Source organism: Rhinolophus hipposideros (assembly GCF_964194185.1).
Source record: "Rhinolophus hipposideros genome assembly, chromosome: 14".
Classification (NCBI taxonomy): Eukaryota; Metazoa; Chordata; class Mammalia; order Chiroptera; family Rhinolophidae; genus Rhinolophus; species Rhinolophus hipposideros.
The window spans coordinates 50751250-50773991 of record NC_138060.1 but is presented as its reverse complement, the minus strand read 5'-3'; the positions used below and the strand labels follow the sequence as shown (position 1 = coordinate 50773991).

The window sequence follows — 22742 nt, the reverse complement described above, 5'->3', positions numbered from 1 at the left end:
AGAAACACGATATATTCCATTATTTACTTAAGACTTTTTAAATTTCTCACAATAAATCTGGTAGTTTTCCACATAGACACTCTGTTCATTTTTAGATTCCCCCTCACCCGGTTATTTGATGTTGTTATATTAGAACAGAATTTTTAAACATCATTTTCTAATTGTTGCTAGCATATATATTTTTCATATATTCACTCTGTATCCAGCAACATTTCCAAATTTATTTAAATACTCTGATTTTCTAAACACAAAATCAATTCATTTGTAAATAATTATTTTCTTTCTTCCTTCCCAATACTATACCTTTTATTTCTTTCTCTTGCCTATTGAAGTGGCTATGATCTTCTCTAGTACCAATAATGATAATAAAAGACATCTTATTCTCATTCCCATCTCAGAGAAAAAGGTGTCACTTTTTAATCATTGATTACAATGTTTAGTACAGCATGGTTTTTTTTTTTGCCTTTTCAATTTTTAAAGTTATTTTGTTATACTCTGTAGAATACCTCAGTTTTGCACATGCACGATTTTAACACCTCCAACATTTGCTTATCACCCCTTTTTAAAATTTACTAAAAATAAAAGCAGATACCGTATTTCCCTGAAAATAAGACCTAGTCAGACAATCAGCTCTAATGCCTTTTTTGAAGCAAAAATTAATATAGGACCCGCTCTTATTTTACTATAAGACCAAGTATAATATAAAATAATACTGGGTTTCATATTAATTTTTGCTCCAAAAGACGCATTAGAGCTGATGGTCCAGCTAGGTCTTATTTTCAGGGAAACGTGGTAATACATAACATCCTACCACTCCCCATTTTGATACATAGTTTCTCCTATTATTGACATCTTGTATTAATGTCTCATTTGTTACAATTAATAAATTACTATTAACACACCATTAACTTAAGTACATAGTTTATGTTAAGGTCACTCTTTGTATTATATAGTTCTAGGTTTTGACAAATGCATAATGACATATATCCACCATTACAGTACCATACAAAATAGTTTACCACCCTAAAAATCACCTGCGCTTCACCTTCCCTCCTTCCCCAGGAACCACTGGCAACCACTGTTCTTTTTAATATGTCCATAGTTTTGCCTTTTCCTTCATACAATTGGAATCATACAATATGTAGTTCAGATTAGCTTCCTTCACTCGGTAATAGGCATTTAATGTTCCTCCATGTCTTTTAGTGATAAGATAGCTCATTACTTTTTACTGTTGAATAATATTCTATTACATGGATGCATGTAATAGAACATGGATGCATGTTTATCCTTCATCTATTTAAAGACATCTTGGTTGCTTCCAGTTTGAGGTGATTATGAATAATTCTGCTACAAACATTTGAATGAAAGTTGTTGTGTGGGTATATTTTCTACTCAGTTAGAAATACCTAGAACTGTGATAGTAGATCATGTAAGCTTGTGTTTCGCTTTGTAAGAAACTGCCAAACTGTCTTCCAAAGTGGCTGTACCATTTTGAATCCCTATCAGCAATGAATGAGAGTTTTTATTGCTCTGAATACTGCCAACATTTGGTTATTATGAGATTTTAAAATTTTAGCTATTCTAATAGGAATAGAGTGGTATCTCATTTGTTACTTTAGTTTTCAATTCCCTTCTATTGTGGCTGTTGAGTTAGTTTAATTGCTAATCCTGTTGGGTAATTTTATTAACCCTTTCTTTGACTTTGAGGTTCTGTTTTATTACAAGACTTTTCTTTGACTTTGAAGTTCTGTTTTATTACAATGTGTCTGGGTATAGATTTACCTTTATTGAGCCTGTTCAGGACTCATTATTCTACTTCAATTTGAGGATTCATACCTTTAACACATTCTAAAAATTTTTTCAGCCACTTTGCTTCAAATATTACCCCTCCTACATTTCTTCTATATTCCTTATCTATAATTTCCTTTACACATGTTGAATCATCTAATCTCATCTTCTGGGTCTCTTAATCTTTTCTATATTTTCACATCTTCATGCTGAATTATGCATAAATTTCCCATCTCTATTTTCCAGTTCTCTAATTCCCTTTTCAGCTTTATCTGATAGCTGTTTAATCCATTTACTCTCCCTTATGGTGGATCATTTCCTTAGGTAACTTGTAGTATTTTATCATGACCTCATTTTTAACTGATTACGATGTGTAGAAATCTTATCCATCTTGGTTTGTGTGATGCCCCTATAAAACTGTATTACATTTAATTCTGCCAAGTTCTCCCTAAGGTTTCATCTTTCCAGCATAAATTTTACATTAATTTCTAAGCTTGGAATTTCTAAATCATCTACACATGGGATTAGATTTCTCAGACTTTTTTCCCTTCATCTAAAGCCCTGAGTAGAAACAATGTTTTTTTATTTTATTTTCTGTTTTGGTTTTTTTTTCATGTTTTTTGTTTGTTTGTTTTAGTTCCATTTTACATGGTGAATGGAACCTTTCCAAGGTCGCTGCATTATGTAGTAGTCACATATTTAATTCCTCCCCTTCTACATGCAAAGCCTCCTCTCCTTTCTCTGGGTGTCATTACAATCCCAGCAACTATCTACTATACATATCCTAGTAGCTAGCTTGCTAACCACACCAGTTATGAGGACACTAAGATTATTTCTTTTTTGAACTATGTATTTTTGTTTCATTTTATTATAATTATTGTTTCCCCTTGTGTTTTCATGCTAGCCCAATTATAAGGTTACAGGATCCAGAAGTGAGCTGTTCCTTTTCTACGACGACAATTTAACAGCATGGTATATGGAATGCTCTACAAGGTAGAATATCCACTACCCTTCACTCGCATTACTGTAGCAAAGAAAACTAGGTACGTGAGCTAGTTGATTCTTGATTAGAAACATGACCTATAGCAATGAATAATCTGTTAAACTGTAAGTTCATACTCTGCGTAATAGAGTAAAAATTACATGCCTTATCTTTTACAGGTAGCTATATGAAGATTGGTGAGGGTTTGTTTTTCAGTAGATTATAAGACTAGCACATCCTGCAGACCATCTTTTTTGACTGAAGATCAGTAAGGTATAGAAGAAAAAAAATGAGATTTAAAGTCAGTGGGCCTTGGTTGAAGACTCAGACCCACACAGACCCTTCAAACTCCAAATCTCATGTTTTAAACTGTGGAAACTTGATCAACTCATACAACCTCTGAGCCTCAGGTTTTTCACCTGTAAAATGAAGGTGATTAAAACTGTTCTATCTACTTCAAAAAATTGTTTTGAGTATCAAGTCGTGATTACAAAATTGCTACAGTGTACTCAAGAAACATTCCTTTTCTCCCGAAAATAATAATCATTAGTAAACGTTAGACTGAAGGGATGGTGCACACTGAGAACAATTTCTTTAAAAATGAATAAACAGAAATACTAAGTTTCTCTCAAACCAGAGGCAGACCTTAAGGACTTTAGGAAAGTGTGGGAAAATTTAAGTTATCACATGAACCTCAGTTGTTCTGCTAGGAGTTGCTGTAGGTGAAGAGTGGCAGGAAGCCCCAGAATATGACGACTTATAGCATTTCTGTATGTGTACACTTCCTCAATATCCTTAAATCAGCGAGGATAACAAATAGCGATGCCAGGCCCTCCCCACATTCTTCAAAGAACTACTCACTTAGAGTGATACCGCCAAAGATGAAAATACAGGCTCAGTTCTTTTGGGCAAATGACTCGTCTTTGACATGTGGATACAGAAGACAAAATCTTTCCTCAAGACCACTAAGCCTGTGCTCATACACCAAGGTTCACAAGTGAAAACAATTAGGTTCTGTAAGCAAATGTTAAATTTGAGTTTTCCGAGTATTGGTTTAAAGATGTTACCTATAAGAAAATAAAACCTTTAAATTCCACGACTTTTTTGGGGTTTCTTTAAGGGCATCTTCAAACTATGAGACAAACATGTACCTTTACTCGAACTGCTGATATGAGGAAATTCTGAAACAAGAACACCACTTTTTCTCCCTGCAGTCTAACCCTATCAGAATTAACGAGGCAAAGACTCAGATTTTCTGAAAGGAAATCAGATGAAACCTTATACTATCTCACTGAATAGCAACTATGAGGTGGCACTAAAAGAGTACCACTTCAGAAATGTTTCCAAAAGTATAGATACTGTTTACACTTGTTCTCTGAGAGTGTGAGAGCTGAAGCATGTTAAAGGGAGATTTAGCTTTTCTTTACACATCTTTTTATTGTCACTTGCTAAAACTATTAAGCTTTTTAATATAAACTCTAATAACGAAAAGATTAAAGAAAATGACTCCACAACAGCAAAACTAACCTCAGATGAATGTACAGTCTCTCTTCGCTTTCAACCCTTCATATTTTCAAGGGAGGTTAAAGTTAATTAGCTCATCATTAAAATTGTCATCATTACATTTTCTGATAAAAAATAGGTATTTTATGGGTGGGTTCCAATGATTCTGTTATTAATTCATGAATAAAGTTTTCATTATAAATATTGAGCATTAAATAATAACTAAAATAAAACATGCCATAAAAGAAAATCAGTCAGCTTCTGACTAAATTTATTTAAAAGACTTTTTAACAAGAAGAGTACAGTCAAAGGAAAGAGCAATGACTTCATGCAAATGCAGGAGCTGAAACAATGATGAATTTACTTCTGCCATAACGCTAGTGATCTTAGAGAATCTGTAATTAAGTTCCTATGAGAAGAAAGATCTGATTTTTAAAATACAAGTCAACTGATTGATGGGAAAAGTGAAATTTTCCACAGTTATGAAGCTAGAGAGGACAGATTTGCAAAACAAACAATGGAAAGGAAATCCAGGTGGAATGTATTATTAAGATTGAATCAAATTACAACAAAAAAATGAAAAAGTAACTCTGGATTTTAATAAAAGTCACTGGAGAAATTAACAGTGAACTTAGTAAAGTGGTAATTCAAGAGGCTAGACCGCAGCAAATGGGAACAGTTCTGAATGAGAAAATGGGAAACAAAATATTCATAAAGATTAGTGACACCTAACCCTAAAAGACAGCCAAGGGGAGATGCAGTACCAAAATGGTTAGGCACAAGAATAAAAAAAAAAAAGTAATCCAAAGACAAATCAAGAAAAGAATAAAAGGAAGCAGATCTTCTTCATACCTCTCAAACTTTTCACAAATATTTTTGTTAGGAATAGTTTGATACATACAGAAGATTACATGACACTTTGTATTCCCTAATAATAAAATGGTATGAATCACCGCTCAAAAACTAGAACATTACCAGTATCTGCATCTACTGTGTGTCCCTCCCTTATTTCCTTTCTCCACCTCTCAACCAATAAGCATGTTCCTGATTTGTTTTTTGTTCCCTTGCTTAATAGTTTTATCATGATGTATATATAGCTAAACAACATACCATGTAGTTTTGCTTGATTTTGAATCTTATAAAAATGGTACATGCTGTATATAGTCTTTCTCAACTAGCTTTTCTTCACACGGCATTGTAACACTAAGATTTATCCATGCATTTTGTGAGACTGTAGTACATTTCACTAGATTACATTTATAATCTACGCTCTACATTATATATCTCATTACACTTATCATATTTCAGTTAATGAACACTGGGTTGTTTTCAGTACTTTTGCTATTATGAATAGTGCTGCCGTTAATGTTCTTATATGTCACCTGGTCATCAGGTGTACATTTGCATGAGCTTCCTTAGGATATACTTGAAAGTAGCAATGAGGTCACAGATATGCCAATGTTCAGTTTTACAAGAGAATGCCAGTTGTTTCCTGGCTACACATCTATACTTCATTTCCCACCTTCCCTTGAAGGTATATGTAGCCACATAACGGAGAACTGGCCATGGAAAGTGAGCTAGCTGGAGGTAAGTCATGGTTGAAGACAGCAGAGCTTCCTCCACTGGGTCTCGATAACTGCAGAGAGTAGCTGACTTCCTCACACACCACCCTCAATTCTATCAGTTGAGCAATAAGTAAACTTCTATTGGGTTTAAGACATTAGATGTAAGGGAGAAAACAGACAAAAATACAATAGTAGGGGATTTTAATACTCCACTTTCACCAATGGATAGATCATCCACAGAAAAATCAATAAGAAAACACTGATTTTAAGTGACTGGTTAAACCACACGGACTTAACAGACATACACAACATTCCATCCAAATGCAAGAGAATACACATTCTTAAGTGAAACATTCTCCAGGATAAATCCTGTCAGGCCTCAAAACAAGTCTTAATATATTTAAGAAGATTGAAATAACGTCAAGCATTTTTTTTAAACCACAATGATATGAAGTTAAAAATCAGTTGCAAGAAAACTGGAAAATTCACAAATATGTTAAGATTAAATAACATGCAACTGAAGAACAAATGGGTCACAGAAGAAATCAAAAGAAAAATAAAAAATTACTTGACACAAATGAAAATGGAAATATAACATACCAAAACTTATGTGATAAAGCAAAGCAGTTCTAAGAGGGAGTTCATAGCAATAAATGCCTACCTCAAGAAATAAAGAAAAAAAAAATCTCAAATAAACAACCTAATTCTACACCTCAAGGAATTAGAAAATGAAGAACAATGAAGCCCAAACTTAGCAGAAGGAAGAAAATAAAGATCAGAGTGGAAATAAATGAAATAGAGGCCAAAAAGACAATAGAAAAGATCAACAAAACTAAGAGCTGGTTCTTCAAAAAGATAAACAAAATAGACAAATCGTTAGCTAGATTCACCAAGAGAAAAAGGACTCAAAACAAAAAATGAAAAATGAGATGTTACAACTGATACCACAGAAATACATAGGATTGTAAGAGACTACTATGAACGCTTTTTTGCCAACAAATTGGACAATCTCGAAGAAATAAACTCCTAGAATGAAACCTACCAAAACTGAATTATGAGGAAATAGAAAATCTAAAAAGATTGATTACTAGTAAGGAGATTGAATCGCTAAAAAAAATCCTCCCAACAAACAAAAGTCCAGAACCAGATGATTTCACAGGTGAATTCTACTAAACATTTAAAGAAGAATTAATACCAGTATTTCTCAAGCTCTTCCAAAAAATGAAGAGAAAGAAACACTTCCAGATGCATTTTACAAGGCAGCATTACCTTGAAGCAAACCCAGACAAGGCTGCCACAAGAAAAAATATTACAGGCTAATATCCCTGATGAACATAGATGCAAAATCCTCAACAAAATATTAGTAAACCGAATTCAACAATACATTTAAAAGATCATACACCATGATCAAGTGGGATTTATTCCAGGGATACAAGGATGGTTCAACATCCACAAATCAATCAGTGTATTAGCAAACCCAATTCAAGAATAGATTAAAAAGAACTAATCAGAGACAGTTTTGGGGACGCAGAGAAAAAACCGAGAGTGGTTAGATGGGTGTGTGGGAGGGGGTTGGGGATAAGGGGAAAGGTGAAGGGATTTAGAAGCAGCTGGTAACCACAAGATGGCCTCAGGGTTTTTTTGAAAATTAATTTGGGGAAGGTATTCTATAATGTTGTAAAGATTTTGTTGGGTATCCGATGGACATGCGTCCTATTTGGGAGACCACCTCAGGGATACTGTGGATACCTGATCATGGCATTGTACACCAGAAGCTAAACATTAATGAATGCCAACTATAATTTTATATATATAATGTGATGGTTCAGTGTGAGGTCGGAGGGATAGTGGATGGGGGGAGGGGGGTTCACAGTATGAGGGATATAAATGATGAACGTCTAAGTATTACCTTGTTTTGTACACCTGAAACTAATAAATAAATAAATTAATTAATAAAAAAAAAGAATAGATTAAAAGGATCATACACCATGCATTTGACAAAATTCAACATCCACTTATGATAAAAATTCTCAAAGTGGACATAGAGAAAATATACCTCAACATAATAAAAACCATATTTGACAAGCCCACGGCTAACATCTTACTCAACAGAGAAAAGATGGAACCTTTTCCTCTAAGATCAGGTAGAAAACAAGGATGCCCACTCTCACCACTTTTATTCATCACAGTTTTAAAGTCGTTGCCAGGGCAATTAGGCAAGAAAAAGAAATAAAAGGCATCCAAATTGGACCAAAAGAAATAAAATTGAACTATTTACAGATGACATAGTATCATATATAGAAAACTCTAAAGACTCCACCAAAACTGTTAGAACTATAAATTCAGTAAAGCTGTAGGATCTAATAAGCAATACACAGAAATCTGTTGTATTCCTATACACTATTAACAAACTATCAGAAAGAGAAATTAAGAAAATAATCCCATTTACAATTGCATAAAAATATACCTAGAAACTTAAAAGAAAAAAAATGAGAAACAAATTTAACCAGAGGTGAAAGATCTGTCCTCTGAAAACTATAACACACTACTGAAATTGAAGACACAAATAAATGGAAAGATATTCCATCCTCATGAATTGAAAACATCTTGTTAAAATGACCATACTGCCCAAGCAATCTACAGATTCAATGCAATTCTATCAAAATTCCAATTAATTTCTTTTTCACAGAAATAAAAGAAACAATCTCAAAATTTATACGGAACCACAAAACACCCTGATTAGCCAAAGCAATCTTGAGAGAAAAGAAAAAAATGGAGGGATCATGCTCCCTGATTTCAAACCATAATACAAAGCTATAGTAATGAAAACAGTATGGTGTTGACATAAAAACAGAAATGTAGATCAATGGAGAATAGAGAGCCCAGAAATAAACCCACACATATACAATCAATTAATTGTCAACAAAGGAACCAAAAATATACAAGGGAGAAAAGACAATCTCTTCAATAGATGGCATTGGAAAAATTGGGCAGCCACATGCAAAACAATGAAACTGGTCCACTAACACCATACAATCCAGCAATTACTTCTGGGTATTTATCTGAAGAAAACAAATACATAACTAGAAAAGATATCAACATCCCCAGGTTGACTGCAGCATTATTCGCAATAACCAAGATATGGACACAATCTAAGTGTTCACCGATGGATAAATAAAGAAAATGTGACACACACACACTATACATTCTGGAATGTTATTAAGCTATAAAAAAGAAGGAAATCTTGCCATATGAAACAACATAGGTGAACCTTGAGAGCATTACGTTAAGTAAAATAAGTCACACAGACAAATACTCTATCATCTCACTTAGTACATGTGGAAACCAAAAAACAAAACACGACACTGAGCTCATAGATACAGAGAACACATTTTGGTTGCCAAAGGCAGGAGGTCAGGAAATTGGGCAAAATTGGTGAAGGGGGTCAAAACATACAAACTTCCAGTTAAAAAATAAGTAAGTCATAGGGATGTAATTTATAATGTGGTGACTACAGTTAATAATACGGTATTGCATTTTTGAAAGTTCTGAGAGATCTTAAACATTTTCATCACACACAAAAATTTGTAACTGTACAGTGACAGACGTTAACTAGACTCATTGTGGTGATCATTTTACAATACATACAAATATTGAATCATTATATGGTACATCTAAAACTAACATAATGTTATGTCAATTTTATGTATGTCTCAATTTTTTTTAAGTTAGATATACTTTGTTATGGAATATTTCATCCAAAATAAGCATCAGAAATTACAAAATGCTTAATGGACATATAGGCACACCCAAGAGGAAAAGCCTTAGGTTCAACTAGGTGAAAGAATGCATAAGCAAAAGACAGATACTTTCAAGAAGTAGAATGAACACGGGAGAGAACAAATTAGAATCGAACGCTTTCAGGGACTGGAAGTAATCAGAGTTCCCAGAATTTACAAGGAACTTGGAAAAGAGTAAGAGATAAGATAGAATAACAGATAAAAAATGAACAGTTCTGGGAGAATAATTTAAGTCACAACAATTACAAAAATTGTAATAATAATCATAGTGAATAAAATATTAGTTTTAATTATTAAACCCCCAAATTGCACACTTTAAAGATTAAACTAAGATATTATTTGGAAAATTGGATGAAGAAAAACATATAGAAGATACAATAGTATTAAAAACAAAAAAGGGGGAGAAACTTTTATAAATCAATAATAAACAACCCAACAGGCAAAAAATATAAATATGCATTTACAGAAGAGAAAAATACATGTGACCAACAACCATATAAAAAGATGCTCCACATTCCTAGAACTCAGGAAAATTCAAATCAAGAGCACAATCAGATGCTATTCTACACTTAAGACGTGTAACAACACTAAATGTTGGGAAGGATGACTCAGCTGAGTCTCATCCATTGTTTGTATGAATGTAAATTGATAAGACCACTTTGGAAATACAATTTAATATTACTTTTAATATATTAATATTAAATAATATAAAATGTATAAATAATATAAATAATAAACAATATAAAATAATATAAAATTAATATAAATTTAAATATTTGTAGAGCCCAGCAATGCCACACCTAGAGAGATATTTGTACCAGGAGACATCAACAAGGATGCTGACAGCGGCACTGCTTTTACTAACGAAACACTGGAAACACAAGCACTCATCAAAAAATCCAGTAAGTGAATTTTGGTATATTCACACAATAGAATATTATGCAGCAGTATCATTCTTAGTAACATAATTTTGAGTGAAAACTGTGTCTTAGAAGATCTACTTTTTTTTTACAAAGTTAAGCAAAAGTATATTGTTTAGTCATATATGTTCAAGATAAATTTCTTTAAAGGAAGGAATCATAAATACAAAGTTCTTGATAATATTAACATGATGGTGGGGGCGGGGAGAGCAATGCACAGAATAGTGATGAAGTGTATCATTAACCAAGAATTATGAGTAATCCAATTCTGTAATCCAATTTAACTACAGTTTAAAAAAATAGCGGCAGTAATCATCCTTGTAGACATACCTCAGTATATACACTTCTGTACAGAGAGTGCCAAAAAAATGTATACACATTTTAAGAAAGGAAAAAACTGTATTAAAATTGTAATACTCAATATATACCAATAATAACAGATGAATACAAGTCACGTTTGACTTCTACAATTAGAGAGGTGCTCAAAGTAATTACCATCAGTGTCCAGACACTTCTGATGACGGCAAACTACTTGAGCAAGGTTGACCAAAGTGTCCACTTGTATTGCTGCGCATGCCATTTCAATTTCTTCACACAGTACCATGTGTCTCAAACTTATCACGAATGCGTGCAATTGTTAGGTGTGTTGGAGGTTCTGTTGCATGCTCAAACCTCCATTGTCATTGTACTCCACAATGTTCCTGAATTTCAAATACCACTTCAAAATGGTCTTGCGCTCCTCAAATGACAACTGTACTTCCGCCATTTTCTTTTGACTGTCCTGCCTGTGGCACGGTGATGCTAGCATTTATTTGATTAACACCATCTTCTGAGCAAATGTGACACTGCACATTGCTACTATAATTCAACTTCAAAAAGTAATACATAGATAATATCTCTTAAAACGTGTGTACACTTTTTTGGCACCTCTGGTATACACATCTTTGCAAATATATCTGTTAGCAAATTCCTAGAAATGGAAATTGTGAATATGTACGTTTCACATTTTGAATTTTTTCCCCAGTGATCCCACTAAATGGTGAGAACAGTTTATATTCCCACCTCTAAAGTACTTTAGAGTGTTTATCTCCTACCTCATTGCCAAAAACTGGTATTATCAAACTTTTGATTTTGCCAGTCAAATAGGCAATATCTCATTATTTTGATTTGTATTTAAATATGGGCTTGACTGAGCGTTTTATACATTTATTGGCCATTTCTATTTCTTCCTTTATTCGCACCCTCTTCAAATCCTTTTTCTAAGACTTAATCTACCTTACTCTTAATAACTTGTAAGAGCTTTTTTCTTTGTTCATTGAAGAACAGAGCCCTTGCTTTTCTGTGTCTTCTAATTATTTCACCTGCCCCTATGCTATTTATCTTTGGTATGGTATATTTTGCCACATTTTACTATTCATAGAGTCAAATTAACCAATCTTTTCTGTTGTAACTACTGAACTCACAGTTTTTTAATTAACGGTTCTCTTAACACAACTTTCCAGGGATAAAGTCCTAGTTCTAGCCTTCCTATCTGTGGAGCTTTATTGGTGTTTCATGCCATCTTGGTGTAGATAAAAAAGAAAAAGAAAAATACAAAATCTTCATCAGAGTTTTAATGTACAAGCATACCACTAACCCAGACCGAGGAAAACTTCTTCTGCCATGATTTGGACTTAGATGCCAACCCTAAAATAGTATATAATCGTATACAGAAGTAATGAAAAGGAAGAGCCTTTAAGCTTCTGCGATTGACTTTGACACACAGATTCAGTCCTGCATTGCTTTATGCAAGGTAAAAACAAACAAACAAACAAAAACAACTATGGAAATGAACAAACCAAAAAAACTCTTCAAAAAAAAAGAAAAATCTGCATCGATGCTTAAACTTGAATTTGCAGTACGTACTCCCAAAAGAGCATCTTACCTGTTAGGCTGCCCTGGAATATATATGTAAGGCATCAGCAGGAGGTGAAGGCACCCGTCCTTGAAAAAGGTCCATGGAGTGCTGAAACCAACCAGCAGGCAGGACACCCACTCAATGATGCCCGAAACAGGAATGAGCCACTTGCTGCACTGTTCCCCAGGGGCCCATGATTACACATAAGCACTAGGCTGTAACTTAATGATTATCAAACAAACCCCACAGTTATTTTCACCCATGGAATTGGCTTCTAAACTTTAGAAAAGGAAAATTTGAAAATGTATGCACTAGTCATTTTATAATTTTCCCTAGAAAACTCGTAAAACTGTCAAATTATATGTTTTGTGTAGTTGATTTTCATTTGCCCAGAATTATTAGACTCAGCAATCCTGTTTGAGGCAATCAAACCCTCCTTCATCAAGCCAACCAACACTATTAGTACTTAATCATGTTATGTATCCACATAAATGTTAAAATGAAAGAAAATCACATAAATGGTGATTTTTAAAAAATGTGTCTAATAAGAGGTTTCTTTCATTGTTATTTATTACTAACAAGACCTTTGTTACCTCAGGATGTTTTAAAATATTTACAACATGTAGCACTCCCTATCTCCTGTGAAACAGTTTGCATGTGTTTTCATTTCATCATTAATATCTGAAAGCAACCATAATAAAAGTAAAAATTTAAGGTCAAACAAATTAGTATTAAAATTTATAATCTGAGTTTTAGGCCAATATTCGACTCACATAAAACTCCTTTTCTCAAAAGAGAAATGGCTCCTTCCAAGAGACTGCCTTTTTCATAAAGCAAAATAATTATCAGTTGTCATCACACTACCACTAATCTGTTCAAGCCCCAGTAGTCGTCAGTTTAATATAAGGTGGCAATATGCATTTTCCACTGAAGTTGAATTAGTCCAGGTTGATGAAATGAAGCACTGAGCTACATTAATTTACTTAATAATCAGATTCTTTACTGAGATATTGTTAGCAGTAGCATATATTAAGATCCATATCAAGACACCTAGCTCTTAACAGTTGTTTGCATTAAAACTGACTGCATTATCAAACAGCATTGAGTATTCAGGCACCCAAAATTCATAATAATTAATAATAATAAACTAAAATTTATTTAACATTTACTAAATGCCAGGTACTCTAAGAGCTAGCAATATGGCAAGAAATATTACTATTCCCATTTTACAGATATGAGAATTTATATCCCAGATAGTTAAGTCACTTTGCAGTCACACAACCAGTAAATGGGGAGAGCTGAAATCTCAACCAAGACTGGCTCCAAAAGTAATATACACAATTACGATGAGGACAAATATGTATAAGGTCAACCCAACTCACTAATAGATATGTAGATTACAACAAATTAAACATTCCCATTGTTATAAGCATTATATAACTGACACCCCAGGAAGAGTAAAATTACAAGCTATTTGTTGAGCTGTATGAGAGTGAATGCGTAGAGAAGGAGAACCTGAGTACCTTTACTTTATGAATGAAAGCTGGATAGAAAAAGTAAAATTGTAAAAAAAAAAATTGTAACAAACTAAAAATGGATGCTAGACAGAATTTGTGAATTAATAATGTTGGGCAGTCTTAATATTAACAATAAGATGAGCAGATGAAAAAAACTCACAGATTTTTCTGAGTGATTCAAAGTGATAAAGAGATGAAAACCAGCACATAGTCCCACGTTATGCTTGTTAATGGCCAAAGGGGAAGCTGAGGCTTCACTTGATGCAATCAGCAGTGGAAGCTAGTAGAGAATTTAAGAGGATGGTAACAGATGCCAGTCAAAAATGGCACAAGAGAAAACAACCAACCTCCCATGGGAGCAAGTAAACTATCATCAAGTCAAAGAATCACATCTATTGATGAAGACTGTAGGTGAATAGGAATTCAACAAGAATAGGAACAACAGTCTGCACTGCCACAAAGACGTCTACAATATGAAGTAAAAATGTAAGGCTAGGACGGACTGAAAGTATGAAGACATCATTTAACGGAGCAATCAACACTTAAGCTCCATGAGGCGGAGACTGTTGCACTCACTCACTTTGCTGTGGAATTAACTGATGATGAAGATGGCTGCTTTGGTACCGTGGTTCAAACCCTTCTTCAAAAGTTTGCTTAGGAAGGGTAGCTAGAAAAGGGGAGAGCTACTACCAGTATAACAGAGACTAGAAAGAGAGTAAAACGGCAGAAATGATTCAAAGGCCAACAAAGATCAAAATACCATGATTGGCCAGAGTTAATTTGGAGATTCACAAGTCAGAGAAAACCTGTAGTGGCAGTACTTTAAAACTTAAATTCCCCTTCAGCCTCCAAAATAAGAACAGAAGTGGGAATGCAAACCTACAAATAGACATATTATGCATATTTGCTGTCAAATGGCAAATTCTTTGTGAAAAATGATCTATGTATGAGCCCTGTGGCACGATTCAAAAACTGTAACACCAGGATTCTTAACAGCTGGCTCCATCATAGATCTTTAAAAGAACTAAAAGTCCTAAAAACAGCAGTTCAGAAATCACACTATCACAGAAAGTAAAGTAATTCCTGTGTGTGTGTGTGTGTGTGTGTGTGTGTGTGTGTGTGTGTGTGTGTGTGTGAGTAGACAGAAACTGTTCCATGGCTGAGTACCGTGTAAAAGCTAAACCTACCAGAAGGGAAAACAACATTAAGTTAGCGGCCCTGAGTCACAGATTGCTGCAATATTCACAAGCATGGTGGAGTTTAATCACACCCCAGTGGTGAATGACTAACATAGGTCTGCCCGAGGCTGGTTACGATTCCCCAGAGTAAGAATGGCATATTTATATTACAGCTTGATGTCTGTGCTAGAAATATTCTGACCAAGAATGAAACACTGCACAATCCCAAAGGACACCATTTTGTAGTCTGCTATGGACGGCATCCTCTGCAGTTGTCTAACAACAGCCCGCCCAACCTAACCCAGCCATACAACAGCTTATTGTACTTGATGAAGACCTCTTGTGGGTTTATATGATAAACGTATCATTCCTTCCTTGTTACCACGTTCTTAACTTTAAAATGGCCTAAAAATGCCAAAAATATTCTGCCTTATCCAAACAAAGCTTGGCTGTATTGAAATAAAATATAATTGCTGTATTTTTCACATGATCCTATTCTAAATTAATTTTCTTGTTTATTAACAAGAAAATGAGCTCATGACAACAGTGTCAAACAACACCTGATGACTAATGAAACACCCTCTGAAGCCCCTGAAATGTGATCACCACTACAAAAAAGCTAAGTCCTCACCCCGTTTCTGATTCCAGAGAGAAAGTCTAACATACTGAAGACAGCAAAGGTCAGTAATCTGTGGCATTTACAGAGGACTCCAGTGAAGTCCAACATGTAAACAAAACTCATACTCATTCCCCAAATGTTAAAATGAGATTTAGCACAGCTAAGGAATGGAATTATCTGGGCAATCTTATTGTATGTATGCCAGCATTTCCCCAAATGTTTTCCATGGAGTATTAGAAGGGTTCCATGGTCAGTAAGTTTAAAATGCCACAACTGTCCATCTGGGAGCACTACCATGCACATTAGCCTACTAAGACTCTGAGAAGTCAGGCAGCAAAGAAACTGGTTTTGTTAACCCTGTGTTTCCCATACTAATTGGATCACAAAACGTTGGTTCTGTTTGATGGAACATCAGTGATATGAGAAGAGTTTGGGAAATGCTACTCAAAGATTACCAGGTGAACATGTATTAATTATTTGTAAACAATTAAAATTTAACATCCAAATCTAAAATAAGATTTTTCTGATGATTGCAGAGTACTAAAATTGCAGTGCCTCAGGGTCAATAAATGTTGGTTGATAGCTTTACTTGGTAAAATGAGAAAGAAAACACCATTTACTGTATATTCAGTGGTACCAGAAATAAAGGACAAAAAGCCTGCTTTATAGTACTCACTATCACTTAGCACATAATGCTCATAAAATGGATAAAAACAAACCAATATTTGGGCTGACAGCATTTTAAATGCTCAGTAAGAACATACAACTGCACTTCCTTTAAAATCAGTTTATCAGAAAACAACTAAATGTCTATGACTTCAGGAGCTCATAACCGTAACAATAATCTCTCCTCACGTTACTGACATTGAGATTATCTACGATACCAAAACAATGGCACCTACTGAAGATTATTACAATACTTACCACATTACAAAAAGAATCCAGACCAATGTTATGTACATACTTAGTACATTCTGGATTAGACCAAGTAAAATTTAACAACAAGCTGAACAGCATTCTATAAAACAAAAACAAAAAGTCAGTTAGGCTAATTCTGTCTGTTTTTCTGTGCTACGGACTCACAGTGCGAAAGAAGACTGTCTTGGAATTTGATGACTGAATCAAATCTGAATTCTTTACCTAAAGTTTATCTACACTTACCTTAAAAGAAGTTCTTTGGGTAACTTTTTGTTAATAAGGCCTTCATCACTATTTGAGAAAACCTAAAAGGAAATAAAAAGGGAAAGCATTCCTCAATTTTAAAAAGTAACATGTTTTTTAGATCAGAACGGCCCCAATCACTGTCCTACATCTATGACACTAATTTTATGAAGCCACACTTCAATATTTTATTTTATTAAAATGTATTGGGGTGACAATTGTTAGTAAAGTTACATTGGTTTCAGGTGTACAATTCTATAATACATCATCTGTATATCACATTGTGTGTTCACCACTCAAGAGTCAGTTCTCCTTCCATCACCATATGTTTGATCCCCTTGACCTTCATCTAAGTCTGGTAATCACCACACTTCAATATTGATAGATACAAAAATAGTTTATACCCTATCACCATTTCATAAAAGTAGCAACATAAAGCTAAAAGCTATTTCTATACTACATTGTATTGGAGGTTCTAGCCAAGACTATTAGGCAAGAAAATAAATAAAAGGCATCTTGATTGGAAAGGAAGAAGTAAAACCTCTATTTACAGATGACATAACCTTGTATATAGAAAATTCTAAAACAATCCATTAGAGCTAATCAAGGAGTTCAGCAAGGTTGCAGGATACAATATACAAATATACGATATATTTATATAAAAATAAATTGTATTTCTACACATGAGCAATGAACAATCTGAAACTGACATTAAAAAAAACAATCTCATTTACAACAGCATTAAAAAGAAAAAAATACTCAGGAATAAACTTAATTAATGAAGTGCAAGACTTATATATTGAAAACTTATACAAAACATTGTTGAGAGAGCCGGCCAAGTGGCTCAGGCGGTTTGAGCTCCATGTTCCTAACTCCAAAGGCTGCCGGTTCGATTCCCACATGGGCCAGTGGGCTCTCAGCCACAAGGTTGCCAGTTCAATTCCTCAAGTCCCACAAGGATGGTGGGCTCTGCCCCCTGCAACTAAAACTGAACACGGCACCTTGAGCTGAGCTGCCGCTGAGCTCCCGGATGGCTCAGTTGGTTGGAGTGCATCCTCTCAACCACAAGGTTGCCGGTTCGACTCCCGCAAGGGATGGTGGGCTGAGCCCCCTGCAACTAGCAACGGCAACTGGACCTGGAGCTGAGCTGCGCCCTCCACAACTAAGACTGAAAGGAGAACAACTTGAAGCTGAATGGCACCCTCCACAATTAAGATTGAAAGGACAACAACTTGACTTGGAACAAAAAAGTCCTGGAAGTACACACTGTTCCCCAATAAAGTCCTGTTCCCCTTCCCCAATAAAATCTTTAAAAAAAAAACATTGTTGAAAGAAATTTATAAAGACAAAAATACTCACATCCCATGTTCATAAATTGGAAGATTTAATAGTGTTAAGTTAGCAACATTTTCCAAACTGATTCATAGATTTAATGAAATCTCCAGCAATAATGCCAACTGCCTTTTTTTGCTTTTTGAAAAATTGAAAAGTTGATCGTAAAGTTCATTAAAAAAAATACAAGGGACCCAGAATAGCCAAAACACCGTCATGTGCTGCATAATGATGGTGGTCCCATAAGATTACAATGGAGTTGAAAATATCCTATTGCCCTAGTGACATCACAGCCACTGTAATGTTTCAGAACAATGCGTTACTCATGTGTTTGTGGTGATGCTGGTGTACAGTGTTATAAAGTGTGTAGTGCTGTACAGTCATGTCCTAGACCTTCACTCACCACTCCACTCACTGACTCACCCAGAGCAACTTTCAATCCTGCAAGCTCCATTCATGGTAAGTGTCCTATACACGTGTGCCATTTTTTATCTTTTATACTGTATTTTACTGTACCTTTTCTATGGTTAGATAAATACTTATCACTATAAGTAAATACTTAATATTTGTAACTGTGTTACAGTTACCTACAGTATTCAGTACAGTAACATGTTGTACAGGTTTGTAGCCTGGGAGCAACAGGCTATACCATACAGCCTAGGTGTATGGTAGGTAGACCATCCAGGTTTGTGTAAATGCACTCTCTCTGATGCTCACACAGACAAAAGCCACTAATGACACAGTTCTTAGAATGTGTCTCCGTCATTAAGCAACAGATAACTATAACTTTGAAAAGGAAAACAAAGTTGGAGGGCTCACACTTCCTGATTTGCAAACCTACTACAAAGATACAGTAATTGAAACACTGTGGTACTGGCATAAGGATAGAGATCAATGAAACAGAATTAAGGGTCCAGAAATATACCCTCATATTTATGGGCAACTGATTTTTGACAAGAGTGCTAAGATAATTCAATGCTGGAAAGAATAGTCTTTTCAACAAATGGTGCCAGGACAATTGGATAACTACATGTAAAACAATAAAGTTGGATCTCTACCTCACATCATATTAAAAAAAAAAAAAACTCAAAATGGATAAAAGACCTAAGTAATATAAAAGTTAAAACTATAACCCCCTACCCAAAAAATAAGCATAAATCTTGGTGACTTTGGATTTTGTAACGGTTTCTTAGCTATGACACCCAAAGTACAAGCAACCAAAGAAAAAATAGATAAAATGGACTTCATCAAAACTAAAAACCTCGGGCCGGCCCAGTGGCTCCGATGGTTGGAGCTCCATGCTCCTAACTCCAAAGGCTGCTGGTTCGATTCCCACATGGGCCAGTGGACTCTCAACCACAAGGTTGCTGTTTCAGCTCCAGTCCCACAAGGGATGGTGGGCTCCGCCCCCTGCAACTAAGATTGAACTCGGCACCTTGAGCTGAGCTGCCGCTGAGCTTCCGGATGGCTCAGTTGGTTGGAGCGTGTCCTCTCAACTACAAGGTTGCCAGTTCGACTCCCGCAAGGGATGGTGGGCTGAGGCCCCTGCAACTAGAAACTGCAACTGGACCTGGAGCTGAGCTGCGCCCTCCATAACTAAGACTGAAAGGACAACAACTTGACTTGGAAAAAAGGCCTGGAAGTACACACTGTTCCCCAATAAAGTCCTGTTCCCCTTCCCCCAATAAAATCTTTAAAAAAAAAAAAAAACCTAAAAAAAACCTAAAAACCTTTGTGCTTCAAAGGGCATCATCAAGAAAGTGAAAAGAAAATCCACAAAATAGGAGAAAATACTTGCAAATCACATATCTGACACGGCATATATCCAGAACATGTAAAGAACTATAAAAATTCAACAATAAAAAGATAAATAAACCAGTTTAAAAATGAACATGGAATTGGAATAGACATTTCTGTAAAGCAGATACGCAAATCACCAATAAATACATTTTAGAAAGTTCAATATCACTAGTCATTAGGGAAGTGTAAATCAATAACAGGAGATACTTCACCGCTGCAAGGATGGCTAAAAGGCAACCTCCTTATGCCCCCTCCTATACAAACCATTCCTTCCCCCTCCCCCCAACCCTCCCACCCTCGTAGAGCCCAGGCATCATCTTATCCACTCAATTAAATCCCTTCCATGAAATAAATTCTTCATGCTTAACGATACACACAAAGCAAACCATTTCTAAGTTTAGCAAAGCAACCACTAGTACATAATTACGGTAAAATGCTTTAATTTTAGAGTAAATAATACTCCTAAGTTCACAACAGTGAATCAAGGCAGACTGTGGGTCGGAAGGGAGTGGGTGGACGAAGAAGAAAAGGAAAATGGGTAACAAAAGGAATATGAGACTTCAGAGAGCTGTGAAAATTAATTCTTGAATATTCTTCCTTTCTCCTTGCTATAATTGTAAGGGCTTTTCATACATAGAACACATAAAAGTATGTCACTGCAATATTTTAAACATTTGGATTTTTGCAAAATTCATTTTCAGAACCTCTTGCTGGCTCCATTAATTTGTTACTTAAAAGCAATTCAGAATAAAAAAGAAACACAAAATAGACAATTGCTGTTATTTATGGGTGATGTTCTTTCCCGGTTACTGATAAGCCACACACCTGGCAGTTTTTTGTGTGTTTTTTTTCCTGAGTCAGTGAAAGATACAGACCATCCACCTTGTCTTACTACCATGCCTCTCCCTCGTTCATTATTGAAGACAGAGCCAGCCAGGGTTCCAAGTGGTACCCTTTTCTCTCCAGAAGGCACTTGGGGAGCAACCTGCATTCTCAGTTTACTAGCACTTCACCAATCTACACTAAATTACTGATGGTTAAATAAAGCAATAAACAAACAGTTTCTTAAACATAGGTGTTCCCTTATTACCCGCACCCTCTCAAATATTCTATACCAAAGGTGTGTTCCCATCTCCTCTCTTCTTTTACACCCTTTGGAAGGCAGCCTCTGTACAAATCACACCTTTGGCTGGCAATTCGCTGAATTCTGTCTATTCAAGTCAACACCTCATTTGAATCTTCCAAGTCAGGTCGTCGTGGGGGCCAGGTAACATGCCCACTCTCAAGTTTACTGAATAAAGGCAATGATTTAAGACGTTTACAATGTTCTAACCATGCATTAAGTCCCCGAGGGAGGGTGCTGCCCTAAGGAAAAAAAACCTCCAGCTTTAATGTCCCCATTTTTTTTAAAAGGGCGGGGGAAATCTCGAAAATTACCAATTTAAATTTCCACAGGCTAAAAGACCTGTCAGAATGATGAATCTGAAAGAAATACACACGTATGATATTATATACATATAATTGCATAGAATTATGTGTGAAATTCACAACGTTCCGTAAATACTGCACCGAGCTCGCACTAAACACAGCGTTAACATGAAAATACGTGATATTCATACATATTCTTTTTTTTCAAACCACACCCTCTCCGGGTGGCTTCGCAGGCTCGCCGGAGCCAAACAGCGTCAGGCTGTCCGGTGGTCCCCTGGGTGTGGGGGCAGGGCGAGAGATCCCAGCAGTGGCCCAGACGTCCCACGCTGGAGCACACGGCGTCGCGGTCGCCCCGGGGCAGGAGGGCGTTCCGCGTCCTCCAGGGCTCCCCCTCCCCGGGGCCCGCCCAGCCCGTCCGCCCCGCAGGCCTCGGCCCGGACTCTCCGCGCGACCCCGGCGCCACCCGCCCGAACCTAGCAGGCAGCCGCGCAGCGACACAGCTCGGGCGCGGCGGCTGGACTCGCGTGGGCCCCAGACTCACCATGGCCGAAGAGCCGCGAACGCGCCCACAGCCGGGAGTCACAAGGCGCCGGCAACGCCCGTTGTCCTGGTGACGCCAGCTGGGCGCCCCGCCCCGTCCCTAAGGTGGGCTCGGGAGACGGCCATTGGCTGGCGGCGGGCACGTGACGGCAGGGGCGGTGCCCTTTGGACCGCCCCATGTGTCCCCCACGTCTCGGCTTTTGAGAGGGGCCTCTTGGCCTTTCTTGCTCCGCGTCTGGTCCGTCATCATCCTGGTCACCTTGCCTTCCCTCACCTGACTGGTAACCCAGCAACAGACCGCCCAGATGGAAGAGCCCTGTATGGATTCTTTCTCTAAGAAACAGATTACACAGGTAACACATGATTGTTGAAGACATTTTAAGCTAACTGTAACAAGAATTTTAAAAAATAAAACCACACTAACTTCCAGCATCTGAGGTAACCACTGCTTATACTCTATCTGCTGACAAGCGTCCAACGAAATATATATGATAACATACTGCATGCTTGAAAATGGAAGCAAACCATATGCACTTTCATAATCTACTTTTTTTCAATTAAAAATTTATCTTCGCACGTCAATTCATGGAACAGCATTGTGTGCACACACTCTAGTTTATTAAATCAAACAGCAATTTGTTGGATGTTTTTAATACGGTGGAAGGGAACTTTAGGTATTCTCAAACCCAGCCCATTAAGTCTGTGAAGA

The 22742-nt window shown here is 36.2% G+C and overlaps 1 protein-coding gene across 1 annotated transcript in view; it reads right to left on the bottom strand.

The window, feature by feature from the left end:
* FBXL2 (F-box and leucine rich repeat protein 2) overlaps positions 1-22116 on the bottom strand; it is a 45975-nt gene extending 23859 nt beyond the window's left edge. Inside the window, 5 exon segments of the mRNA XM_081073112.1 lie at positions 12483-12550; positions 12552-12563; positions 16694-16787; positions 16931-16992; positions 22035-22116. Of these exon segments, the coding sequence (XP_080929238.1) occupies positions 12483-12550; positions 12552-12563; positions 16694-16787; positions 16931-16992; positions 22035-22037 (239 nt within the window). The 5' untranslated portion in view covers positions 22038-22116.
* Positions 22117-22742: the final 626 nt, after the last annotated feature.